Raw genomic sequence first — 23,217 nt, 5'->3', positions numbered from 1 at the left:
GTGGGGGCGCTCAGGGGAGGGGGCGGAGTTGGGGCGGGGACTTTGGGGAAGGGGCGGAGTTGGGGCAGGGCCAGGGGCGGGGCCAGGGCCCCGTGGAGCGTCCTCTTTTTTTAATGAGGAAATATGGTAACCCTGTTACTCACAGAGCTAGTAGATATATTGTTAAATCCCAGAAAGTCTATCATATTTCCCTAGGAGGCACTGGAGCACACAAGCATGAGTGGAGAGTATCATAGGCTGGGGGAGGCTGTGCCTCAAAAAACAGCCCTCCTGCTTCCGGCTTGGCCCGGCTCCAATCTCCCTGCCCTCCGGGGCTGGGGGCACTAACCTGGGGCGAGAGCCCTCTGGGCTCTGGGGGGGAGGGGTGGAAGAGGCGGGGCTATGAGCTAGCTTCCACCAGCCAGCAGTTCACACATCGCTTATGCACACAAGCAAATTCACCCTACTTGGATTACTCTTCTGTACATAGTTTCAGAAAGCTGTGGTGTTTTTACAGAGAGTCTGACAAACCCAGGTAGCACATAGCCAATTTGACTAAAGTTTTCCTGCAATTCATATAAACTGACAAGTTCCCAAAACAGCTTTGTGATATGTTTATTCAAAGCCTGAGCAGCCAGATGAATCAGAGAGTATTCACCTTATACAACGTGCCTTGTAAACATATGCTGATGCTGCTTCAGAAGACTGCTATTTCCTCCTTTGCATTTCATGACACACTGAGTGAACTGGAGTGTACATCAGGGTAAGGGATTACTTAAGTGGTAAGAAATATCAGGATCCTACCTACATTCTTTTTGAAATAAAAAAATCTCAACACCTTAGAAAGACGACATATTTGACAATAACTTTTTAATTATTGACACAGTGAACTAGATATCATCTATGATTTCTTGGCTGACAGAACCAATAAATAGAAAGAGGGTATGAGAATGTCAGGCTCTTATTACATTAACAATAAACACCAAAGATAGAGAGACAGTCTAGGCTTGGGATAGCAACATGTTAATGGACCTCCTCCAGCAGGAGAGAAGCCATTGTGTGAAGAAATCAGATAATTGTATATGCAAAAGGTTCAAGAGGACATTTGCATTAATTAAAGAGGTGCTGGTTATGATTCCATATTTAAGGTCTTATTTATATGAGTAAATTTAACTAAATTCAGAATTCAGTTTCTGAATTCCTTATGACAATTTAGTGTAATCTGATTTGACATAAAACACTCAAGTCAATTAAAGAGGTTTGCACCGATTAACTAAATTGGTGCAACTTTGGTGAAACTACAGAGGAAATAGGATCTAACACAAGTTGGTGAAGAAGTCACCAGATCAGAAGTATTATTGGGTCGGAAATGTAGTTTTCACCTGAGAGATGGGTGTGATCATCAAGGAAATGGGAGGTCAGACATTGGGATCAAACACAGCAAATCCCTCAGGGTATGTCTTCAATGCAAAGTTAACCCAGGCTCTTATTTGGGTGTTGCCCCTAACCCCCATCCTGTATATACACAAAAACCTGACCCAAGTTTAGTGGTTCCCCAGGCTAGCTAGCTTGTTTGGGGCTAAAGGCTGAGTGAGGTTATTACTCAGGCTGCTAACCCAGCCACTTTGCAGTGAGGATGTAGCTAAACTACTGGAGTGCTGATAGTCCTCCAGTGTCTTCCCATAATTCCTCCACATTCCCAGAAGGACAGACAAGTTGTCCCATAATTCACTGGAAAGAATCAGAGTGGCTTAGCTTAATGCAGCAGCACAAAGAACCATGGGACATGCCCCCAGAAGTTCTAGCAACACACACAGGGGTAGGGCCGGCTCCAGGGTTTTGGCCGCCCCAAGCAGCCAAAACAAACAAACAAACAAAAAAAGCCGGGATCGCAACCTAAAAAAAGCCGCGATCTGCGGCGGCAATTCGGCGGGAGGTCCTTCACTTCCAGGCGGAGTGAGGGACCGTCTGCCGAATTGCCGCCGAATACCTGGACCTGCTGCCCCTCTCCAGAGCGGCCGCCCCAAGCACCTGCTTGAGAAGCTGGTGCCTGGAGCCAGCCCTGCACATGGGTGAGTGCAGTTCCAGTGAGGACACAGTAACGTGGGTGTGGCATTGTGGTGTGGCTCCTCACACCCGGGGTAGGCTAACCCCGGGACAACCACCTAGGTTAACTCTGCAGTGAAGGCATATCCTCAGAAGTAGGAATTTTCTAATGGTGTGAGCATTTAATTTCTCCTGCAAATAAGGTTTTTGTCTGCCTACCTGAGGCTGAGTGTAGTTTAGTACTGTTTAGCTCCAATTTAATTTTAAATTCCATTTTCTAACAAACTTGTTTTCATTTAATATATTTCAGATTGTAAGTTATTCTTGGGATTTTTACTGTGGTCCATTCTCAAAGACAGGAAGAGGAGTTTCTGACCTCTTGTGAGAGGCAGAAAGGCACTGAATCTGAGACCATGTCTACACTACGGGTGCTACAGTGGCACAGCTACACCATTACAGCTATGCCACTAGTGCCATAGCTTAGACACTTTTTATAGTGATGGAAGGGGTTTTTCTGTGTGAATTTTTCACATCACTGAGTGCCATAGGTATATGTTGACCTAACTTCTAAGCATAGATGATGCCTCAGTGCAAAGAGACTGCCCATCCCTAGGAGCTGTTGCCAAAACTCAGGCTGGGGGGACAGATACATTGGGAGGGCCAAGGTGGCTACTAGAAACAAGGAACCATCAGTAACAATTTTTTGTGGATTTTTGCCTTTTTTCTCTTGAAAAACATCACTACCTCTTCCACAGCCAGAAACAGTTTAAAGGGTAATTGCTCTACGTGTCTATGATGTTAAATGATATCCTACAGAGACAAGCTCCATGAGTCTTTTGGTTTATCAGTTGCTGTCATCTCTGTCAGTGCAAATGGGATCCACACTAGGAAATCCAGACCTCTGGCAACACAGAGTCACATTATTCAAAGTATTCTCTAATCAGAGGGAAACTAATGAAAAGAGGACGAATAGCAGCTACATTTGTCTTTTAAAAAAATACAAAAAAGTATCAAAAATCAAGCTTGGACTTGGACTTTCAGAAAGCCTTTGAAAAGGTCCCTCACCAAAGGCTCTTAAGCAAACTAAGCAGTCCTGGGAGAGGGAAAGTCCTATCACAGATCGATAACAGGATAAAAGATAGGAAACAAAAGGGTAGGAATAAATGGCCAGCTTTCAGAATGGAGAGAGGTAAATAGCAGTGTTACCCTAAAAAGAACAGGAGTACTTGTGGCACCTTAGAGACTAACAAATTTATTAAAGCATAAGCTTTCGTGGACTACAGCCCATCTGGGCTGGAACCAGTGTTGTTCGACTGGACAAAGGGGTAAAACAGTGAGGTGGCAAAGTTTGCAGATGATACAAAACTACTCAAGACAGCCTGAGTGCAAAGCAGACTAGACAGACTTACAAAGACTCACAAAACTGGGTGTCTGGGCAACAAAATGGCAGATGAAATTCAATGTTGATAAATGTAAAGTAATGCACATTGGAAAACATAATCACAACTATATATACAAAATGATGGGGTCTAAATTAGCTGTTACCACTCAAGAAAGATCTTGGAGTCATTGTGGATAGTTCTCCAAAAATGTCCGCTCAATATACAGTGGCAGTCAAAAAAGCTAACAGAATGTTAGGAACCATCGGGAAAGGGATAGATAATAAAACAGAAAATATCATAATGCCACTATCTAAATCCATGTGGACCCCCACCAATTGAATACTGCATGCAGTTCTGGTCACGCCATCTCAAAAAAGATATATTAGAATGGGAAAAGGTACAGAGAAGGGCAACAAAAATTATTAGGAGAACGGAACAGCTTCCATATGAGGAGAGATTAAAAAGACTGGGACTTTTCAGCTTGTAAAAGAGGCAACTAAGGGGGGATATGATAGAAGTTTATAAAATCATAAATGGCATGGAGAAAGTGAATAAGGAAGTGTTATTTACCCCTTCACATAAAACAAGAACCAGGGGTCACCAAATGAAATTAATAGGCAGCCAGTTTAAAACAAACATAAGGAAATACTTCACACAATGTACAGTCAACTTGTGGAACTCATTGCCAGGGGATGTTGTGAAGGACAAAACTATAACTGGGTTAAAAAAAAGAATTAGATAAGTTTATGGTGGATAGGTCCATCAATGGTTATTAGCAAAGATGGTCAGGTATACAATCCCATGCTCTGGGCTTGCAGTCCCTAAGCTTCTGACTACTAGATACTGGGACTGGATGACAGGGGATGGATCACTTGATGGTTGCCCCGTTCTGTTCATTCCCTTTGAAGAATCTGGCATTGGTCATTGTTGGATGACAGGATACTGGGCAAGGTAGACCATTGGTCTGACCCATTATGGCCATTCTTATGTTCTTAAGTGGAACAAAATCATCCTTTATGCGACTCCACTGAAGTCAGTAGTTCAACAAGGGACGTAATTGGCTTGTAATTTTTGAGACACCAAAGTAATATGAACACCACAGAAACAACTGTAAAGTCAATCTTTTCTCTCTTCCCGTAAGCTTTTGAGGAGAAAGTGGGCTGAGAGCTGGAGCGGTTATTTACATGTGCATCCTTTTTGTATTATTTTGTGTATTTTATCGAATGGAATAGCTTGAAGTAGCTATACATTTCAATGAATGAACGAATTAATCAATCAATCAATCAATCAGCACTATAACTTTGGCACACATTTCGCTGAAGCAAAGTGATAAGACTGGAGTTTAATGTAATTTGGAGCCAAAAGTACACCACCAGAGGTGATGGATAATCCAGACCCTGCAGAAACAGCTACTCCTTTGGTACGTAAGGAGGGAAGCACCAGTTGCTGAAGATGCTGAATGTCAATTCCACTTACTTCACTACTTATTTGGCAAAACATCTCTCCATCATCTCTGTTTTCATTCATTTTGCAAAATTGGCCTTTGTACCTGTGTCCACATTTAACTTCACTGGCAGTCTACAGAACTTTGCTGTCACTCACCTTCCTTCTATTTCCATACAAGTCATCGTTTAGAAGGTAAAAAAAGCCCTCATGACTTTCACCTGAAAATCTGGCATTTATTTTTTCAATAATAACAAAACTCCTCTCCTTGAGATAAGTAGCTTGCCATTCCTGAAAATGGGGCTTCTTATTCCACGTCTAATCATTAGCGAGCTGCTTAGAGATCGAAGACTAGATTATGTCTTAAAGACCCTGTTATATGTTGGCAGGTTGGGGCCCACTTTGTAGTAGGATCCCCAGAAAGATTCAGCCAGGATTCCTCCTGGGATTTGGAGGAAGGACATGCTGCAGCCTTAGCTCTACCGTCCATTAAAAATGCAGGCTGCATGTGTTCCTCTTGAGCCTGGCCAGTTACACTGGACATGGTCCTCATCTCACTCTGTCCCTTTAAAGAATCCAGTACTGTTGGAATTGCAGCATATAGCGGTGGCTTCACTCACCAGTCGCTTTGTGGCTGGCCCTTTCACAAGTGGTGTGGGTAGAAGGGGGAAAGCTCATTACATTCCATCCCCCCCCAGCCATGCAGCACCAGCTACAGTCTGACCATAATCTAATAAATGCCGGAATCAGCTCAAACCTTGTTAATAGATGTAAAACCGGCTTATGGAACACATTAGCTTCCTGAAAAAGAACGTAAGTATGGTACACATACAGTGCAGAAAGAGGCTATAACCAGACAATTAGGGACTCAGATAGCATTTTCAAAAGTACTGACACCACTTAGGAGCCTAAATCCCATTGACTTTCAAATGGCCTTTTCTCTTAGGTGTTTTGGAAAATGGGACTTAGGTACTTCAAAAAATTTTATACTAAATTTATTCTACAGATTGGAACACAAAACAGAATTCTTCTTCTTTCCTAATGGTCACAATGGTAACCATATCTTAATACAATGGATTTGTAAACTGAATTTCTGACAACATGTTATGCTGAGGGAGTGGTCAGAAGATCAGAATGTGAAGAGAGAATTTAAAAAAAGGAAGTGTAGTAAACATTAGTAAAGAAAAACGTCTTGAAGCCCCAGTAGGCTTCCTTATGTCAACTGTTTAGGATGATACCAGAGAAACCACCTTTAAAACCTGAAGTCGAGAGAAGGTAAGAGCAAAATATAAAGTGAATGTTTTCTTAAATGCAGCATTTTAATATATTTTGAAATTTATTAAAAGAGGAACCAATGGTACTTGCAGTGTGGTAGAAAGCAGCTGAAAGAGTGATTGGAAGTAGTTAACTATTGTGTGTCACACACAGTAAGGCACCTTCAAAGATTAAACTACTATAATGCTAGTGCCTTGTGTGCACTGCTATAGTTAAGGAACCGCCTGTATAAATTACCAGTCTTCAGAGGGTTTGTATATTAAATCAGTCATTTTTAATTACGCTGGACAGGAAAATCTGTCACACAAGTGCTGGGTGCAGATGCAGTTAGAACTCCCATGTTATTAGCATGCCATTTAAAAATATTATTATAGGACATCAATAAAATAGATTTTTTTTGTTTGTGGGATTTTTTTGGGAGGGGGGTTGTTTTGTTTTTTCTGTTGCCATTTTATATGCTCTATTAAGCTGCAGCTTTTGGAGTTGAAAATATGGGGATGGGGTTAGCAGTAGAATAAATGTATAGCTATTTTATTTAGACATATCTGTAGTAAAGAAGTTACCCTATATTTCATATTTTTTTAATAAAGCAACATTGTAGAAATCCTGGTCACGTGCATTTATAAATCCATTTACAACATCTACAGGTTCTCTTACTAAGAACTCTCTCAGATAACTATGCAATACAAACCTCAAACATGAAACATGCAGATCAAAACCACAAGGATAAATGGGAAAAACATTGTGAATAAGCTGGCTTGTAACTTTCATAATAAGCAAGTTCACAGATAAAAGGTCTTTTTCAAAATAGCCAATAATACTGACTTTGGGGTTTCTAAAGTAAGATTCCAGTTTAGAACAAGAAACTGAAAGTTTGCAATGTAGTACCTTGCAAACCACACACACATTTTGATGTGTCTCTACCTATTTCTAATGAAAGATTTAGTAAGCGGAGTACTGTAGTGGTGTCAGCTAAGCCTTCATTATTTTCAATGATGGTGTAGTTATTACAGTAGATTTACAGTACTAGTACATTATGGAGGATCTTAAATTAATGAAAACTAAACCACAATTAACAGAATTAAACTACTTTGCTAGCATTATCTCTATTCTGTATATGTGTACTTCTACCCACATAGGTCCCTCCTGCCCTGAGCTCCATGCAGATGGATCTGTGTACCCACATGGAGCTCCACTGAATTCAATGGGGTGTCAGTGGGCACAGAGGTATGCATGCTGAGCACTCAAGCAGTATCAGGACCTGTTTCAAACCTGAAACAGTCTGTGTAGGCAAAATGGTTCACAGGTAGGGCAAAGGAAAACCAGCAAGTAGAAAAGGTGCATTTTAAAGAGCAGATAAACTGAATTAATTTAATACAATATAGAAAGGCAGAAATCTGCTTGTTAGTAGTTTCTAGAGTTAATTTTAAGTTTGTAACATCTTTGTGCAACTAACCTGAAAAGGTCCCCAAATTTGCTTCTCAGGTGGCTACATGACACATAGAGATCATAGAGGTAAGCTAAAATACATCTTTCTGGGGAAGAACATTCTGATGGATTAACAACATGCTTGACAACACCACATAATCTGGAAAAAAAAAAATCAGAGATTAATTCCAACTCAGACTTTTGAAAACTTATTAACTGCCCATTTCACCTTGAATAGTCTCTTGCAACATGTTAACTTCTTGTCTTAACAACCTGTTCCACCTTGCACTTAGCTGTGACTCTCGGAGTACCTTTCCCAGACCTGAAGAAGAGCTCTGCATAAGCTTGAAAGCTTGCCCTCTCTCACCAAACAAATTTGGTCCAAGAAAAGATATTACCTCGTCCACCTTGTCTCTCTAAAACCTAATTATACATTTTAATATTATAAAATTAACATACCCATGCCAATAACTAGACAATGGTCTATGTCCATAGAAAAGTCAAAGTGAATGCATTCTCAATAGGTATAAAAGGTTTCATGTGAAGCCTATTGTCACAATTTTAAAATGAAAATAGTTAAGTGTTCATAGAATTTTACACATATGGGCCACAATCCTGCAGCGAATTACATACAAGGGAATTCCTACGGACATCAAGAGGGCTCCACACAGGCCACAGGGGTCTGCCCAAACAGAGCTCATTGCACAATCAAGGCCACGGAAAACAGATCAAAGATTTACAGCCCTGTTCCCTAATAATAATGATGCAAAAGTGTGCAACAATTACTAACCTAGCACAGCATAATCTTAATGTGCACAAGGAAGGACTAAACATTTCACATTTTAATTGGGCTTTGCACCAATGGAATTCAGTTTTCAGCTAATATCACTGTAACAGTACATGGAAGCGTACATTTCCTAGGTTATTTGGCTCTCCCTGAGTCTACAGTGATTGTCAATAAGGCACTGCTGAGGAAGACCACAGTATCCTCTGCATCAATGATTTTATACCGGGATGGTTACCTACTTTACGCCCTTTTTTGTTGCACTTGAGAGGCCAGTGTGTTCTACGCCTACCTGTCATTATTTACGGTGTAAGCTTCTGGGGGCAAGGACTGTCCTATATGATGTTTGTATAGTGCCCAACACAGTGGAGCACTTGGAAACTTACTGTAACACAAAGCAAAAAAACACAACAGTATGCTACCTTTGAGTGAACCATTCTGTAACTACCCATAGCGAACAGGACAGATAACCACTTCAGATCTTAAAGAATATTTAAAACCAGTTTAGTTAAATCACTGCAAAAATCTGCAGAGAAATGATTGCATTGTGTATAACTCATTTAAAATAAATGTAGTTACACTGATGTAAAATCCTTATTTCAGTGTAAAAGCAGGTCATCAAGTTAGCTTAAGTCAATTCCTCAATGATTTAAGCTTAACCAAAATAAACCACTCAAACTGAATGTTTGCACTAGTTTAAATGGTTTTTAAATGATTTATATGCAATGCAATGTATACAGCTGACATATATTTGAATATATTCTTAGTTTAATTATGCACATCATAAACAAACATAGAAAAAAATACAGCAGCTACAAACCCTTCAAAAACTTGTGCAGTCTGCTCTGGATTTAAAATTAGGCAGGCATGGTAACGCCGTAAAACAGCAACAATGCACACACATAATCCTGTTGTGTAACTTCCTGCCAGGCTGGATGACTTCAGCAGTAGTTCTGCTTCCACAACACTTAGTTCATTTAATAGCTAAAGTATAAGATAAATACTGAACTGAATATCCTTGTCCAAATTAAGCTATACAAAACATTTCCAAGAATCATAAATGAGAAAAGATACTGAAACATCACACAATAATATGCTAAAATTAATTGTTATTTAATAAGTTAGAAGTCAAGAGGAAAGTATTGAAACAATACAAAAAACCACACACACAAAGAATTTTTCTTCACAGCTGTAGAAAGTTTCTTGTGTCTAGACAACTGTTGCATAAGACAGAAGTGCTTTAGATTAAAATAGACATTGAAACCATATTAAATAAGACATTCTGAATTAAGATGTTCTGGAATTGCTATTTTTCAAAAACTACAGCACATTTTAAAGACAATTGGAATACATTCTCCAATTATTAAGAAAAAAATAAACGTACGGTTGCAAACAACAGGCTCTTATATAGTGTGTTTGATCCACAGATCTCCAAGGACTGCAAAAGGGAAGTTAAGTATTGGCAGCCCCATTTTACAGGTAGGGAAATTGAAGCCTGGGTAGTTACGTGATTTACACAAAGTCACACAGCACCAAACCTAGAAGAATCCAGATCTCCTAACTCCCAGGACAGTATCTTACCCATCGGACACATGCCAGTCAGATAAATGTTTAATATCAAGGTAATAATTTCATATTTATAATGTGAGGGGGGAAATCTACTCTAACACCACAATGTTTATTTGTGCAGCATGTCACTGTTCTTTGTTACACAAACTACAAGCCTACTTGTTAGACACCTACCATTTATGGAAACATCACATTATAGCTTTGTCCTGACATACATAAGAACAAAGTAATCGCTTTGTTACCTGTATAGCAAAGTCAATAAGCCCATTGATATTGAGTGCTGGCTCCATAAGATCAAAGATAAGCTGTATGTGGTGAGCCAAAGGAAGATGGTATGATGTACCTGAAGCAAAGCTAGTTATTTGTTCTAGAACATTACTGGAGATCTGTGAAAATAAAAACCATCTGTGTATTAAAACATTTCTCTTCCTAAATATTAACACTTCTAACATCAATTTAGGGAAATGATTTTCAATAACTGTTTACTAAAGCATCAGATAACAAAAGCACCTTACGACATGTCAATGCTCTAGTAACTGATAACTGAGCAGAGGTTTTTTATTTACTGGTTTACTACAATATATATTCAATTCTGACCCAGTTTTGTGTTCTATGCCAGCAAAAACAAGACTAAAAATGTGTTAATTTGCTTTGTGGCCTAAATGGATCAACTTATTCTTAATTTTTGCAATTACAAGATTTTTAAATCTATTGAATTTATGCCCACTTTTCTTTTATGATTTGTTTTCGGTGCCGATCTCAAAAATATATTTAAAGGAAACGTTACTGGCATTAATGGCATTTTTATAGTGATAATCAGCACTAATCACTTTATCACTAAATGTTGAAAGTCTATGTTGACAAACTAGAATGTTTTGAATGGAAACAAATTTGCAGCTCTTGATAAAAGTCTCTCTGTGGAAAGCCCACGTGTAATTTAAAACAATTCACACATTATTTGTGTTTTGTAGTTATTTACTAAAGTAGCTTTGATAGCAGAAGCAAAAATAAGCTAAAAATGTTTAAATTCTACAAAAAAATTAAATCAAGTGAAGATTTAATCTCTCTCTTTCTCTAGCTCTCTCTCTCACACACGCATGTTAAACAGAAACATGGAAAAGATTTCACCATCTTTCATGAAAAAAAAGTTAATGATAATTTGCACCCTAGACCAATGAGTGGCCCACTGCACAAAACTGATGAACTGAAAAGAAGCATTTAATTTAGTAATGAGCAATAAATACAACACAATTAATAATCTATGCATAGAGATAGCTGAATATTATAGCAATAGTTCCAAATATTTCATACGTACTGTATAATATTCATGACATTAGTAATAGCTTCGCTAACATCTTGCCAATACAAAATAAACAATTTGGAGAAGGTATTTAAAAATACTGAGGCAGCATTCCACTTGCTTTTAAAGTACTAGTGCATTAAAAATTAATACTATGTATGGATCAGATTTTTTTATTATATCATTTTCTTCCTACTTGATATGTAAACAGCGCAACTTAAATGGCTACAATGTTATGCAAAGGTAGTACCTGAGATGTCACCTGATGTTGATCAAAATAGGACAGTTGCTGCAGTTTTGTGAACACAGTCTCCAGAGTTGGAAATGCTTCTTGTTTGTTCTTCCTGGCTTTTTGCCCTTCATCCCCAACTTAATAGATAAAACATTATTTTGGTCATTTTATATTTAACAGAGCCCATGTAATTTTGCATTTTTACTGCTTCAAAGACAAAATAAAAAAAATGTAAATGCTTGGTTCTATAGGACCACATAAAACACCATTCACACCAGTTTTCCACTGCTCTTAGAAAAAAAAAACATTTCACAGCATATAACATGATACAACTTCAGGGGGAAACATTTTAAAGTCATTCAAGTGTAGCAAGGACCGAAAATATTTAAACAATTTTCCTAAAATGGTAGTAAACATAAATCTTTCCAGGCTGACATATTGTATTCCAGATTTTATCCTGAACATAATTTTGACAGCCAAGTTATTAATATGGATAGAGAGACATATAGTTGAAATGACTTTAACTGTACTGGTGCAGTTATAAGGCAGATCTAGTCTAGGTATTTCATGCTGTAGGTGTAGTACCAGTATTTGGTTGATTGATTATGAAGGAAAGAAAGTCAAATTATATGATACATTTGCATGGCTCTAACCAGAACTCTCTCAATACAGTCCCTACATTATGTATTACAGACTCTGGAAAGCTCAGTATTTACCCCCCGTTTCAGTAGTACTTTTCTTATTCAGGATTTTCAGGATATCTTTGGTAATCTTCTTCAGTTGATGCCTTGCCTCATCACGCTCTTTGCCAACACCATAAAGAAGAATCATGCGCTGGTTACATTCATGACTAGAAGATTCATCCTGAGAAACGAGCAAAGCAAGCAAATAAAACAACTTTCATTTTCTCTTGTTGATTGCTATTAAGGAGTAAGAAGAGACAATTAATTCTCTTTCCAACACTAAGTACAACCTGGATTTACTTACATAGTACAGATTAATTTTGCCAAGGTTGGAGATGCCAGGTGCATAGCATTTTTGAAACTCAAATCACTTAAACACAGATGCATAAATATGAACTTTTCAGTATTCACTTTAGCCCTTGCCAACTCTCCCTATTCACCCTCTCCCATACTGAGCAGCAAGATCTCAAAAGCAAAAACAAGCCCTAATGAACCTGTGACCCAAGAACCTATTGATGCCAACTGGCAAATGGCACAGGGATCCCCTGGATTCACCAAAAGGGATCATGTAAGATCTCTACAGAAATATGTGTCATGTGGGTCATCATAATCATTGTGAGATGTATGTACAGAAAATACGTGAGTAGTTATGTATATATGGTGAAAATTACATTGTATAGGCCTGATAGTTAAAGGCAGGTCACTCAAAAGTAGCATGCTTTGAGATAAACTTCTCCAGACAGAAGGTAGGAGACATTTATCTCCCTGGTGGACCATTATGTATTGTGTGTCTTACAATGGAAGTCTATTAGCATCAGAGGTGCTGACTCCGCGGGTGCTCCAGAGCTGGAGCACCCACAGGGAAAAATTAGCGGGTGCTCCACACCCACTCGCAGCCAAGCGCCCCCCTCCTCGCTTCCTTCTCCCCGCCCCCAGCACGCCATGTCCCTGCTCCTTCCCCTACCCCTCTTTCCCAGTGCTTCCCGCACCCCCACCGCCTAACAGCTCTTTGGAGGTGCTTAGGACTTTCCGGGAGGGAGGGGGAGAAGCGGGGACGTGGCATGCTCAGGGTAGGAGGTGGAAAAGAGACAGGGCAGGGGCGGGAACTTGGGGGAAGGGAGCAGTACAGGGGCGAGAAGAGGCGGGGCCGGGGCCGGGGGGGATTGAGCATCCACCATGCGGAGGGAAAGTCAGCGCCTATGATTAGCATACTGAGTCAAATGCTAATGAACAACTTCAGAAGGAAATTAACAGGAAGAGGTAAACAACAGGAGATTGGGGGGCATCCTGGTTTCAGGTGAAGATCAAAAGTCTGGTCTGGCATAGCTTGAGATGCAGAGAGACGCCCTGGCATCCTTCAATCTGTGATAACAAGCTGCTAACAGGCTTGCTATTATGTAAGGAGGATATCAGCCAGCCTAGTTGAAAATGCTGGGAAAAGTATTTCGGGCAAGCTAACTTGTAGGAGATAGAGGAATGCCTTGTGAGTTAAGTTTAGGCTCTAGAAACAGATTTTTATTATGATTTTATTTTATTTGTAACCATTTGCTTCCAATATTTTTACTTTCCATACTTTCCATGTATGTACACACACTATATGTGAAGTTGAGTAGTGATCCCGATTGAATCTTGTAACGTGATGTGTACTATTCATTAGGGAGCAGCAAATTTGAGATTTCTGTTAGTGTTCAGTGGATTAGAGGCTGGGCACTCCAGAGGGATCCTCAGAAGACTCGGGGGTTGATGTGTGCCTATCGCTAACCTGTGGAGAGAGAGCAAGTCCTGTGGAGGCCTGGAAGGGAGTGTTTGTGTTGCCACAGGCTGGTGGCATCATAGAATCATAGAATATTAGGGTTGGAAGAGACCTCAGGAGGGCATCTAGTCCAACCCCCTGCTCAAAGCAGGACCAACACCAACTAAACCATCCCAGCCAGGGCTTTGTAAAGCTGGGCCTTAAAAACCTCTAAGGATGGAGATTCCACCACCTCCCTAGGTAACCCATGCCAGTGCTTCACCACCCTCCTAGTGAAATAGTGTTTCCTAATATCCAACCTAGACCTCTCCCACTGCAACTTGAGACCACTGCTCCTTGTTCTGTCATCTGTCACCACCGATAACAGCCTAGCTCCATCCTCTTTGGAACCCCCCTTCAGGTAGTTGAAGGCTATCAAATCCCCCCTCATTCGTCTCTTCTGCAGACTAAGTAACCCCAGTTCTCCCAGCCTCTCCTCGTAAGTCATGTGCCCCAGCCCCCTAATAATTTTCATTGCCCTCTGCTGGACTCTCTCCAATTTGTCCACATCCCTTCTGTAGTGGGGGGACCAAAACTGTACACAATACTCCAGGTGTGGCCTCACCAGTGCCGAATAAAGGGGAATAATCACTTCCCTTGATCTGCTGGCAATGCTCCTACTAATACTGCTCACTATGCCATTGGCCTTCTTGGCAACAAGGCACACTGCAGACTCATATCCAGCTTCTTGTCCACTGTAATCCCCATCCTTTTCTGCAGAACTGCTGCTTAGCCAGTCGGTCCCCAGCCTGTAGCAGCGCATGGGATTCTTCCTTCCTAAGTGCAGGACTCTGCACTTGTCCTTGTAGAACCTCATTAGATTTCTTTTGGCCCAATTCTCCAATTTGTCTAGGTCACTCTGGACCCTATCCCTATCCTCCAGCCTATCTACCTCTCCCCCCAGTTTAGTGTCATCTGCGAACTTGCTGAGGGTGCAATTCATCCCATCATCCAGATCATTAATAAAGATGTTGAACAAAACCGGTCCCATGACCGACCCCTGGGGCACTCCGCTTGATACCGGCTGCCAACTAGACATCGAGCTGTTGATCACTACCCATAGAGCCTGACAATCTAGCCAGCTTTCTATCCACCTTATAGTCCATTCATCCAATCCATACTTCTTTAACTTGCTGGCAAGCATACTGCGGGAGACTGTATCAAAAGCTTTGCTAAAGTCAAGATATATCACATCCACCACTTTCCCCATGTCCACAGAGCCAGTTATCTCCTCATAGAAGGCAATCAGGTTGGTCAGGCATGACTTGCCCTTGGTGAATCCATGTTGACTGTTACTGATCACCTTCCTCTCCTCCAAGTGCTTCAAAATTGATTCCTTGAGGACCTGCTCCATGATTTTGCCGGGGACTGAAGTGAGGCTGACCAGTAGTTCTCTTTCTTCCCTTTTTTAAATTTAGGCACTATATTTGCCTTTTTCCAATTGTCCGGGACCTCCCCTGATTGCCAAGAATTTTCAAAGATAATGGCCAATGGCTCTGCAATCACATCAGCCAACTCCCTCAGCATCCTTGGATGCATTAGATCTGGACCCATAGACTTGTGCATGTCCAGCTTTTCTAAATAGTCCTTAACCTGTTCTTTCACCACTGAGGGCTGCTCACCTCCTCCCCATACTGTGTTGCCCAGTGCAGCAGTCTGGGAGCAGACCTTGTCTGTGAAGACTGAGGCAAAAAAAGCATTGAGTACTTCAGCTTTTTCCATATCATCTGTCATTATGTGACACTATGCATCAGGGAGATGGTCCACAGCAAGCACAGACAAGACTTCTTCATGCTAAGTGCAGGTGGTAGTGAAGTGCCTCACGACCCTGGGTACCACAGGGAAGCATCAGAGCATTTGTGCCTCCTCAATAACACTTGGTCAGCATCTGGACAAACTTTGCACTGGTGCCTGTGCCACAGACTCTTACAATCACCCTGTAAGAAGATGTGACTCAGATTCTCCACCACACCAAACTGTTTTATATCAGTTAGGACTGCAGTGAGCAGTACTAATACAGACATTTCCTTCTGTATCGATACAACAAAGATAAAAGATTTAAGCTTCTTGTCCAGAAACCAGCACAAATATGGTTCTAATAGCCATTGATACAACTGAAAAACCACATAAATCCAGTGATAAATCAGTGCAATAAGACTTCATCCTTTAAGCTACAACACATTCCATAGAAAGTACATGTGCTTTAGGATCCTCTCCAAACAATCTAACATGAGTTTATAGGAATGGTCTATTAGTGCATTTTAGAGGAAATGCCATTTGAAACAGGAAAAGTCCTTGGTGGGCAACATTCCAAAGAAATAATCTGATTAAAGAAGCAGCATGAGCGAAAGGAAAGCACACGGGCCTGGAAACGAACCCTAGCATTCCCACTTACTTGCTTCATGGTTGCAGGCAAGTCACTTCACCTCTTTTAGCCTCAATTCTCCCATCCATAAAAAGGGGATACAGTGACTTTCCTACCACATAGGGTGTTGTGCGTATTATCATTTGTACAGTGTGCTGAAGTGAAGTGCAGTGCTCAGAGAAAATTATATGAATGATCATTGAAACACACACACAAAGCAGACCTGTTCATTCTATGCAGACATCCTTCATTTATAACCCTGTTGGCCTGGTCTGTTTCAAATGCATACTGCAACAAAATGTCTTAAAAGCAGCATTTCAACAGCTGTTTAGCAGACTGGTTCAATATCACCACCCATCACATTTTAATAATTGCCTAGAAGAGCAGATTCCTCCAGAACAGTGCTGTGCTGGAATAACTTTTCCCTCATTATTCAGAACTGCAGAAAGTTCAAATAATACATACTTTACTTGGACTGTCATTTGCTTCTATTATAATGATTTAATATGCTTTCATAGAATCCTTTTGTTAAATACACAGATCTGTCGAACAATTCTTACCGTAGTGATCTTATCTAAGATAAGGTGAAATAACAGTTTTTCAAAACAAAAAAGATTTATCTAAAGCCCAACACAAGTGGGTAAGAGATCCACAGGATTCTGGGACCAATCTATATAGAATATGTCTACACAAGCTGCCATTCACACCCTGTCTGCAACGTACCCACAGGAGCTACATTAGCTACAAACATATCTTGGCATGTGTTTCCTAGACAAACCAGTATCAACTTCTTTTTGCGATCAGTGAAAAATGTACATGGTAGAGAAAAGTTGAGAGAAAGATGAAACATCTCAGTTTCTTCTCCACACATCTGAGCACTGAAACAAAGCTTATGTGAAGGAAGTCATTGGTGAACTTACTGTTTACTGTATTCTGCAGATATTTACTCAGTGAATCCACATTCTGCATGTCAGAAAAAGAAAATAAGTCTAAACGCAGCCCATAAGCCCCCAGGACATTTCACTGTAATCATTGACCACTCCAGAATTTTGGAGAATCAAATCAGATTCCGTTACAAAAATTAAAGAAAATCTAAATCATGTAGGGTTTTGTAAGACTGTCATAGCCTGGGTCAACTGCCCTCAGCTGGGCCGTTGGATTTGGACAGACAGGCTGGGGACTGTATGCTTTTATGCTCTCCTTTGGTCTCGGTAGGCTCAGAGCACTGTCTCCTTCTTCATCCTTCCTGGGTAAGAATGCCATACACTCACATCCAAGACACTCAGTTTATTAATTCCAATCTGTATTTGAACCACACACGTCTTGCAATTACAATCACTATTAAAGTAGGAAACGGCAGACATGCAGAAAAAGACAATGGCCAGTTATCTTCTCCTGGGACATAGAAAGATCATGTTGGATTTCTCCTATGGAGTGCCACCTGTCCCTCATAATTTACCACATTTTATACACATGTAAATTACATATTCATGAATACTCTTTAAATCACCATTAAGAATTATGTATATTGTGTGTCTTATGCCACTCATTACAATATATATATATGCGTAAACTTCAATTGCCTTGATTTTGTTGTCCTTGCTATTTTCATGTTATTTCTCTTTCCAAATTGATTTATTACTGACTATGCACTGATGATACATGCTTGATCAGACCACTTTTACCCTTTACGTGATTTACAGACTTGTTTTTCTCTAATTGGCTTTTGGCAGCACATTTTGTGTACCCATTGTTCTCCAGTTAAAGCACATGGTCAAAATATCATCTTTGTCCCATACAGCAGCAGCTGTAAACAAGTTTACTTAATAATAAGGTCACTCAGGGCACGTCTTCACTACCCGCCGGATCGGCGGGTAGCAATCGATCTATTGGGGATCGACTTATCGCGTCTAGTGAAGACGCGATAAAATTGATCCCCGATGGTTCTGCTGTCGACTCCGAAAATCCACCGCGGCAAGAGGCGGAAGCAGAGTCGACAGCGGCGCGGCAGCGGTCGACTCGCCGCCGTCCTCACAGCCAGGTAAGTCGACCTAAAATTCACGTATAGTAAATTCAGCTATTCACATAGCTGAAGTTGCGTATCTTAGGTCCACAACCCCCGCCCCACCACGTAGTGTAGACCTAGCCTAAGGCAACAATCATGTCAAAACTAGACCAAAGCCAGCCAATCAGTACAATTATCCAAACCTATTCATTTAGAAATGACTCATGTCAATTCCCAATAGCCTCTAGGCCCACTCCCTAGGCATAGGTACTCTGGCACCCTGCTTGGGAGTCAGGCCACATGATCCAACTGCCCTAAATGCCAAGCCCAATGCTGAATCCATCCCCCAAAAGGCTCCCCAGTCGCAAACCTTCCCAGAGCTCCAGCCTTGTGGGCACTCTGGTTTATAGTTTACCACTTCAGGATCAAGAGATAATCAAAGTAAATTAACGGACCTTGCAAAAAAGTCAAACAATCATTCTTTACTTTATACAGCACAAGAGAGATACAGATCTGTGGCAAAAAAAGGAACTGCTATACACAATTCCCCAGCTCAATTTCCTTACCACTCTTGAGCATTTGGGGGGATTTGGTCAGAGCCCTCTAGGAAATCCAAGATCCTTCCTCTCCCCCTGAACAGCTTTGCCTTCTGGTTCTGGTCTCTTCTCTCAAATACCTAGAGAGAGAGGCCTTGGCTACAGCCGCGGCAGCACTGTGAAGCGCGAGTGTAGTCGCGCCGCCAGCGCTGCGAGAGCTCTCTCGCAGCGCTGCAAGTACTCCACCTCTCCAAGGGGAATAGCTTGCAGCCCTGCGAGTGAGCATGCAGCACTGCAGGCGCTGATTACACTGGCACTTTACAGCGCTGCACTCGCTGCGCTCAGGGGGGGGTGTTTTTTCACACCCCTGAGCGCAGCAAGTGCAGCGCTGTGAATTGCCAGTGTAGCCAAGGCCAGAGACTTCTTTTTATTGACTTCAAGTCACCCGGGCAAAACTCTGACAAGTAATCAAAGTTCCCTGTCAGGCACCTTGGTGTTTGATCACCAAACACCTGGAGTGAAGGTTTGAAAAACTGCTTTGCCCTGGGCAGTAGCTCTCTCTTTGTCCAAGGATTGAATGGACGACAATCAAGACTTAAAGAACTTTCATTGTTAACTCTCTGCTAGGTGCAAAAATTTCTTTTGACACCTCTTGTGTGTTCCAGCTCAACAACTAGGCTACAGAGCCATGCTGAAGTCACAGAACAGATTTGTAATCAAAACGGTGCTCAGAAAACAAACTGGAGTTTGTAGTTTGCTATAGATCTAGAGAGAGTTCATAATATCAAACAGAATTCACAGCTTGTAAGTAGACAGGTTCCCCCAAACTGTTACAAAGACGAGTTTAGCTTGTTTTTCACAAACTTGTATTTTTATTGTTTTTCAAAATCTGTATTTATTAATCTTAATCCTCAGTGGCAATATAACAAAATGGCAATATAACCATAGTGTCATTTATGTTACTACTGTACAAATCAATTTTTAACTGAGGCTCATTCTTAAAGTTTCAAAATGTAAATTATTAAATAAGCAGAAACAGAACTGGGAAAATGATATGAAATATTTTATATATTAACAAACATTTTCTGTAGTTTTCACAAAGTATTTCAACAGATTGTAAGCAGAAGGTTAATGTCTCTTTTTTTTAAAAAAAACCAAGTCTCTTTTCCCCCTTTTACAGGAAATAAAAGCAGACGCATCAAGGCTGTCACCTGGAATTTGAAACTGTCTGCACAGCTAAGACACACAAGTTTCAAACTGGAGAGCAGTGTCTTTCCAAGTACTAAAGCTGGGATGTACAGCTTCCTTCTCTCTCTCTCCCTCTCTCTCTGTTGATCTGAAGGATTTTTACTGAAATAAGCTACTAAACTTTTGAGTCTCAAGCTTGGAAAAAGGAAAGAAAATCAGAAGGGAAAAGGAACAGCAAATGATGATCTGCCAGCAATATTAACTTCCCATCACAGGAAAGACCTAATATTTCAGCATTTTTCTACGGTTGTAAGGTAATTTTCTCTCTCAACATATTCTTTTCTGCTCCTCAAGCTTATGTAATAGCCATTTAATTACAATTGATATGTGCAGCTAAAAATATATTTACATTTTAAAATACATGGTGTTTCATAAATTCCTGTCATACAATCATTTAGATGGAAATACAAGTGAGCACCTTTTAATAATGAAGGTATCAGAGAGATGTACATATCATTTGATAACTCAGAGCATCTAATGTTATTTATAACCCCCCCACACACACACACTCCTACTGGGATAATATTGAAGTATAGTAATTTTTATAATTGTATCACTGAAGGGCTTGAAGTGTACTGCTCAGTTAGAACTTTGCTCTTGCAACCTTCCTTATATGGTTTTTCACCCTTCTTTCCAAACATTTTTGGATTACATAGTAGACCATTTGGATCATACCTTTGTACTAATTGCTAGGAAATCCAATGTTCTTAATTTTGTAAACAGATAAACCAACTACCAAAACAAAGCAGTACTTCATTAATTTATTTGACAAGTGCACTTTAATTCTTAGTGATAATAGTTCATAGTACATTACTAAATATTGTGAAGTTTGAACAAACATGAGTCCAAGCTACAGGACACTGCCAACACAGCTTAAGCTTTGCAGAAAAGTGGGGAGAGACAGCCATTTGTACACATATTATGAAGTACACACTTTATCAACGAGCAAATTAGTGGGGTTCTAATTTTTTCTGATGGACACAGATCACAGATGTTTTTGTTTGTGACAATAAGATAATATGCAATTTTTTGTGACAATAAGATAATATGCAATTTTTAAAATAAAGTTGCATCATATTCAGTTATTTGAAAGGATCTGTTGGTAAATATTTTGACATCTCAAACTAAATTTTGTTTAATTTTTTTTGTTTTGTTTAGAACACGCTGTTAGCTGTAATTAAAACAAATGATTCATAGCAGCATTTCCCATCCTATGTCCTATCTTACCATTCTTCCCTTTTGGCACAGCAAAACTATTTGGGCCTCCTTACAAAGACTAAGGAAAGCAATGTACAATTAATAAGTAGTAAATAATAGTAATACTACTTTACACTTTTGTAGCACTTTGCATTTCAGGATCTCAAAGCACTTTAACATGCTTGGCTTTTTGGTCTTAAATATCAACAGCTGGGAGTCAAGTCCAGAGACTAATGACCTGGTTGTGCAATCAGCATGGCTTTCACATTTAAGGTCTGAGATAGTTGGTCCTTGTTCACACGCAAAGTATGACACCATTTCCTGTTTGGGGCTAAGGAAGGGATTTTCCCTAATGGTGGATCTGCCATGCTTTATGCGGTTTGTGCTTTCCTGTGGGATCACCGTTTGAGGAGTTGGACCTGTTTACTTTAAGAAGCTTTTGGTCTGACAGCTGGCTGGGGATCACCGACAATGGAGTACGCAAAAGGGTGCTGAGCAATGCCTCGAGATTTTCATTTCATGTTATTGTGACAACCGAAAGGCAGGACAGGAGTCCCTGGCAGCGTGGTGTCTTCATGCTTTGTCCCAAAACCTGAAGTAGAGTTTGGTACTTGAGGTGGTACAGCGACAGTATGTGGGGAGGCAAACCTTATAGGACACAGGTTCAAAGTATATCCCTGCCCCCATGCGAGTGCTCAAGTCTCCCTCAGAAAATGGACTCTTAGGGGACTTGCAGTTGGGGTACCACACCTCCTGGTGCCTAAAGGTTTAAGGCCCACAGCAATAATAGGTGACTGCAGAGACTTATGAGGGGTTTTTAACAGATTGCCTGACTGTGGGGCCCCCATGCAGCAGCAAAACATTTTTTCTGCAATTTTTCCTCCCCCCAGCACTGCAGCTCAGCAGTTGGTGTGAGAGTTGGAAGGTGCCTCAGTGTGTTAGCCAGTTAGTTGGCTGGATAGAGTACTGAGGACAGGAAGCAGCTCTAGAGATGCCTCCTGCCTCAAATCACAGCTGGAGTCCCCTCCTACCTTCTTGCCGAAGCTGATGGGGGAAGGTAGAATCTGAAGCCAGTCTACAGTGACAAAGCTGGGGCAGAGCTGATCCTCGCCCACCCACTCCTGTCCATGGGCGGCAGCAACCAGCAGGAGAGATGATCCAAAAATTTCTCCTCCTTCCCTCCCTCCCTCCCTCCATCTGCCCTCGGAAGGGAAAGCCTCTAGTGGCTGTAGCATGACTAAAGAGAGAGACAAGTCAAAGCACAGGAAGACAGGGGACCTTTAGAAGAGACACAAAATGAGATCAAGAGACAGCACAGAGAGGTGATCAGCAAGAAGGGGCAGCAGCAAGAGAGACATCACAGGAGGAGTAGGGGGAGGGAAAAGAACAACAGAGGGAGACTGGGGCAACAATATGCAAGGGTTAGGGGCAACAGGGAAGGGAAATAAAAATAATCAGGCCAGGGGATAGGTCCATAGCTGCCTAAAAGTCCTAGGATGGAGGACTCAGGTAGGAGAGAAAAAAAGGTTAGTAGATAATTTACTGAGCACTGTATATGGTTTCCTTTTAGCAGCTAATCCAATTATCACCACTACTAAATTTGTAGCCAAAAGCAACTAATATAAGCAATCCCATTCCTGTATTTAAAAAAATGGGAAGAACATTTTCCTTCCCCCATTTGAAAAGATCACTATACAGGCAAAAATGAAACGATAGCCCTGTATTTCCCCTGCATTCATCGTTAGTGCTGTTGTGAGTTTAGGGTTACCATATTTAAAAAGAGGATACTCCACAGGGCCCTGGCCCTGCCCCTTTCCCACCCCCGGCCCTGCCCCAACTTCACCCTTTCCCCAAAGTCCCCGCCCTAACTCCCCCTCCACCTTCCCAGCCACACGAAAAGGGCTGCCCGAGCACTACCAGCTTCACGGTTTGCCGGGCAGCGCCCAGACCCTG

General features: G+C 40.9%; 2 protein-coding genes across 4 annotated transcripts in view; one reads left to right on the top strand and one right to left on the bottom strand.

The window, feature by feature from the left end:
* MED12L (mediator complex subunit 12L) overlaps positions 1-23,217 on the bottom strand; it is a 317,383-nt gene that overhangs the window by 79,746 nt on the left and 214,420 nt on the right. The window contains exons 16-20 of the mRNA XM_034780703.1: positions 12,155-12,302; positions 11,457-11,575; positions 10,149-10,292; positions 9,158-9,321; positions 7,582-7,713 (exon numbers count right to left, since the gene is read on the bottom strand). Of these exons, the coding sequence (XP_034636594.1) occupies positions 7,582-7,713; positions 9,158-9,321; positions 10,149-10,292; positions 11,457-11,575; positions 12,155-12,302 (707 nt within the window). The remainder of the gene's footprint in view (positions 1-7,581; positions 7,714-9,157; positions 9,322-10,148; positions 10,293-11,456; positions 11,576-12,154; positions 12,303-23,217) is intronic.
* The window catches only part of P2RY12 (purinergic receptor P2Y12), a 26,763-nt gene continuing 9,558 nt past the window's right edge, over positions 6,013-23,217 (top strand). Inside the window, exons 1-4 of one of the 3 annotated variants that reach the window (XM_034780707.1) lie at positions 6,013-6,125; positions 7,611-7,640; positions 9,765-9,959; positions 20,000-20,321. The gene's annotated coding sequence lies outside the window, so the exon portion shown is untranslated. The remainder of the gene's footprint in view (positions 6,126-7,610; positions 7,641-9,764; positions 9,960-19,999; positions 20,322-23,217) is intronic. The other 2 variants (XM_034780708.1, XM_034780709.1) reach the window with 2 other exon arrangements.

The sequence above is a fragment of the Trachemys scripta genome, chromosome 9 (assembly GCF_013100865.1).
Source record: "Trachemys scripta elegans isolate TJP31775 chromosome 9, CAS_Tse_1.0, whole genome shotgun sequence".
NCBI lineage: Eukaryota > Metazoa > Chordata > Testudines > Emydidae > Trachemys > Trachemys scripta.
This window is presented reverse-complemented; position numbering and strand designations above follow the sequence as displayed.